Source organism: Coenobita brevimanus, chromosome 67 (assembly GCF_032717465.1).
Source record: "Coenobita brevimanus isolate Jiangsu-jjx chromosome 67, ASM3271746v2, whole genome shotgun sequence".
In the NCBI taxonomy this organism is placed as follows: Eukaryota; Metazoa; Arthropoda; class Malacostraca; order Decapoda; family Coenobitidae; genus Coenobita; species Coenobita brevimanus.
The window spans coordinates 17,549,491-17,554,559 of record NC_137020.1 but is presented as its reverse complement, the minus strand read 5'-3'; the positions used below and the strand labels follow the sequence as shown (position 1 = coordinate 17,554,559).

Sequence of the window (5,069 nt, the reverse complement as noted above, 5' to 3'; positions counted from 1 at the left end):
GAAAATGGCTGGTGTATTCAGTTAAAAAATAATCAGATATTTAGATTTTGTTGTAAGCTTTTTTCCATTGTTAATGCCACGCTGTCCTCTGATGGGTTTCATGACTGGTCCAATGCTAGTGTGCGTTTACTTGAGCATGAAAAGCCCAGTGGTCACTTGCAGGCAAGTGTTCAGTGGTTTGAGGTTGAGCAAAGACTAAAGAAGGGTTGCTCTTTGGATTCAAGTCATCAGCAGCGAATCAATTATCCAAAGCTATGGTGGCAAAATGTTTTTCAGCGCCTCCTTGTTGTTCAGTTTCTCTCAAAACATAACATGGCTTTCCTAGGATCTGTTGATAAACTCTTTGAAGCTAAAAATTGTAATTTTCTTGGCCTAGTCCAATCGATTGCTAAGTTTGATCCTGTCACACAAGAACACCTGCGACGAATCAAGGATGAAGAGATCCATGACCATTGCCTTGGCAAGCGTATCCAGAATTAGTTGATTCAGCTGATGGGTAACAAAAGTCCAAAAGACCAATATTGACCGTATAAAGGCCTCAAAATACTTTGCTGTTATACTTGATTGTACTCCAGATGTTAGTCATAAAGAGCAGTTGTCTGACAATTAGATATGTATCTGATGGCTCCACTGTTCCTGTTGGAATATATGAGCATTTTATTGAATTCATCGAGGTGAAGGAAAGCACAGGAAAGAGTCTCCTGGATGTTCTTCTTGACAAATTAGTGACACTGTGTTTGAATTTACAAGATATCAGGGGCCAAGGCTATGATAATGGTACTAACATGAGAGGCAATAAGTCTCGTGTTCAGGCTCGTCTTTTGGAAATGAACCCAAGAGCTTTTTTTTCACCCTGTGCATGCCACAGTTACAATTTGTTACTGGGGGATATTGCCAAGACGTGTCCAGAGGGAATGACCTTCTTTGGTGTCCTTCAAAGGCTGTATGTCTTGTTTTCTGCTTCAACTCAGAGATGGGCAATTTTCACAAGACATGTTAAGGACTTGACTGTGAAACCTCTCAAAGAAACCCGATGGGAATGTCGTATTGACAGTGTCAAAGCTGTGAGGTACCAAATTGTTAAGTTTTACGATGCCTTCGTGGATATTGCTGAGGAAACAAATGACCCCAAAACTCGCAGTGAGGCTGTCACTATGCAGTGAGAGTCAAAATTTCATGCTATCTTCTTTCAGGTCAATCAGGTCAGTAAACAGCTACAAGGTGAGGCAGTTGAACTTTCTGTTGCAGTCAAAAGCATGGAGAGAACTATTGCATGGCTGCAATAATACAGAACTGATGGATTTGACAATGCTCTTGCAGATGCAAAGGAGATAGCCAATGATATGGACATTGAACCTGTCTTTAACGAGAACAGATTTCGTAGAAAGAAACGAACATTTCAATATGAAGCTCAAGATGAGCCAGTTCAAAGTCCACAAGAAGGTTCCAGAATTGGATGTTTCAGTCTCATCCTTGATAGAGCAATTTCATCCATGGAACAAAGATTCCAGCAGTTGAAGTCACATGATGCTTTGTTTGGTTTCTTATTTTCTTTCCACAACCATACCAAAGCAGAAATGAGAGTGCATGCAGCCAACTTGGAGAAAAGACTCACTGTAAATGGCACCTCAGATACTGACGGTTACATGTTAGCAGAAGAAATGGATGCTCTGAAGTCTGTTATTCCAGAGGAGATCGCTTCCCAGCCCTCTGAGATCTTAAGCTTCCTTTCTAAAAGGAACAGCTATGTAGATTTCCCAAATTTTTGGATTGCCCTGAGGATATTGCTTACTGTTCCTGTTACTGTGGCATCAGGTGAAAGAAGTTTTTCCAAGTTGAAGCTTATTAAGACATATCTGAGATCAACAGTAACACAAGATTGTCTAAATGGCCTAGCCATACTCTCAAATGAAAATTATGACTCATATCAGCTATACTACAATGAAATAATCAGAGACTTTGCAGGCATTAAGTCCCGCAAGATAATTCTCTAAGACTCAGTTACATAACAACAGATAAAACTGCACTGGAGCAGTGAATGATGTCAAACCGCACAATGAATCTCTTAATCTCAAGGGTGAAGGAAAAAAAGATGAATACGATCCAGAACATGCTCACTGTGTGTTTATCATTGAATTGGCTGTATATATCCATTGTATCTATCTTGCATATTATATTGTATCGTGTATCTTGTATTTTGTATTGTATCTTGTATCTTATAGGTATTGTATATATACATTTCTATTTCATAGCGAATCATTTGCGTTAATATCTGAGTCCATGTTTTACGCATAACAATAAAATTGTGTTCTTTTGGGGGGCTTTGGGTTTGACATTCAAAATCAGAGGGGCCCCGCCCCTACTCCTTGCATTGGGCCCCGCACCTGCTTGGGCCGGCCCTGCACATAGGTCACTGTCACGTTACTGATGAGGTGGATAGGTCACTGTCACATTACTGCTGATGTGCACAGATCACTGCCACGCTACTGCTGAGGCGGGTAGGTCACTGTCACATTACTGCTGAGGCGGGTAGGTTACACTAACCTTTCTAATGAGGCCAGTAAGTCACTCTAACATTACTGCATTCGTGGGTAGGTCACTCTCACATTGTTGTGGCAGTAGGTCACTGTCACAATACCAAATCACAATTTCCACCTTCATGTTGAGGTGGGCAGTGTACTGAGATTTCATCTATCTATCAATCTATATATCTAGGCTGCTTCCCCCAAGGAAAGGGAGGTAGCCAAGACACGACGACACACTCCCAATTTACTCATCCATTCAAACACATTCGTTCACATCTTAGTCCCAAAGGAAAGAAGGGACCGCACGAGGGTCAACTGCCCAGTGCAAGCAGTGACATCTGCGGCAGGGCCCGACAACAGAGCTGGTTTACCCCTGCCACATCATAATAGACCCATCCCCTTACCCGCACCTGACCTGATTAGCTGATCAGACCAAATGTGGGAGAATATCCCCTTAGGGCTACGTCATCATTTATTCATTCACAATTTCTCTCCATTTATTTCTGTCACGCACAGCCACTCTTCCTTGCTCAACAGACATCCCTCTCGCATCCAGCGCCCTCTTCACACTGTCCATCCATCCTATTCGTGGTCTCCCTCTCAGCCTTACACCTCTCACATCAGATCTAGTTATCTTTTTCACCAATTGCTCATTGTCCATTCTCACTATATGCTCAAACCATCGCAACTCCCTCTGCTCAACTCAATCAGCCATCTTCCGAACAACCCCAGTTCTTCATCGCACTTCATCATTTCTCACTCGATCCATACGCGTCACTCCACATATACTCCTTAGACACCTTATCTCCATTACATTCAAACTTCTCCTCTGTGCTACACCCATATTCCATGTTTCAGCCCCATATAACGCAGTCGGTACCACAACACCCTCATACAGTCTTCTCTTTACATCCTTTCTAAGCGAAAGACATCTAAACACTTTTTTCTTTCCTCCCAGCACCTTTCCTACTTCATTCATTCTAAACTTTACTTCTGCATCTATTCTTCCATCTACAGCAACATGAGACTCTAAATACTTAAAACACTCTACCTCCTCAAGCAACTCACCATTCAAAACTATATTAATCCTCCTACCATCTACTGACCTCGTACACTTCATCACTTTACTCTTATTCTCATTTACTTTCAATTTCCTCCTTTCACATACCCTTCCAAACTCCTCTACCAACTGTCTCAATCTCTCCTCTGAATCAGCCACCAGTGCAGTATCATCTGCAAACAGCAGCTGATTCAGACTCCACTCTCTACCATCTATGTTATTTCATAAGAAGGCATACGAGGGGAGCACAAACAGCGCGCCAAAATCTGACAGTGAGTCATTTGGGATGAGCGTGCCTACCGTTGTCCCCATTCAAGCAGCATCAACTTATAATATATAATCCGGATTTGATATTGATTCATGTAGATCGATTTTGTAGGAAGACTGTGACTTGGCAGAAGTTATATGCCTGCTTTAATGACACTCGTGTGATTGATTGATGCAAATCTTAAAACAGCTTCCTTTGTTTCGTCATCAGCTGCAAACCTCAGCGTCTGTGACAATGGTGGTCGTAAGTGATGCCCCAGTCTTCCTAGCGGACATTTCCGAGCTATTGTACAAAAATCGCCTCCTGGTGTGGCCAACAAGATTCCTCGTCCTCACACGTATCCCGTACAGCGGCCTCCAGCACCTCCGTAAGACTTTATCCATGACGAACTCTCTTCTGATGATTCTTCTCCGAACACCAACACTTGGGTTTGTATTACACTTAACATTTTCACTATGGTGTTACAAAGAGAACTAACAGCTTCAGAACTAAAAGCACTGCACCAATTATACTGTGGCGTTAGAAGGAGAATTTACAAGTTAAAACACACACACACACACACACACACACACACACACACACACGAATATGCTGTAACACTGATGGCTGTTTTGGTTTTATATATTAGGCTACTGCGAGGAGAGGGAGCGAATTAGAAGCTTCAGAAACAATTGATTGGTCCTTTTATATATCCCTATTGCGTAAGTTAAGGAACACAACCAAATAAGAACAGATTAGTGACACTAAAAGCGGGAACATATGCCACGGAAGAATTAGGTGGGCCGCTTAGCCTCCTAATTTGGGCCCTTGAGCCTGTGATGTGATATTCAGCCACTATTCTGGGATACAAGGCCACGTCAGCACCCAGATTACCACAGTTCTCTCCCCCAGATGTTAGTCTTAGCCTAGGTGAACATACCTACCGACCCATAAACGATGGATGGACAGCTGAGTCGAGTGGTACATTTATGTGATGTGTGGTGGCAGACCAAGGCCCGTATTCTTATTGGTTACGGGGGCCTCCTAGCACCTCTTCCTTAGCTATTTATGTTTGGATATTGCTGGCCAGCATCCTTGTGTACGTAATGCATATAATGTGAGGCGATATTAGAAGAATTAATGATAACAGATGAGAATATTAAGGTGTAATAAGCAAAACAAATTGGTAAAGAAAATGTTTGAGGGAGCTTCCTTAACCAAGGAGAATAGAGGCATA

General features: G+C 42.3%; 1 protein-coding gene across 1 annotated transcript; it reads left to right on the top strand.

Moving 5' to 3' along the window:
* Positions 1–575: 575 nt before the first annotated feature.
* Positions 576–1,994, top strand: LOC145405571 (uncharacterized). Its single transcript, XM_080276901.1, has 2 exons — positions 576–1,140; positions 1,321–1,994. Exons 1-2 carry the CDS (start codon positions 576–578, stop codon positions 1,992–1,994), a joined length of 1,239 nt encoding a protein of 412 aa, XP_080133027.1.
* The last annotated feature ends 3,075 nt before the right edge of the window (positions 1,995–5,069 follow it).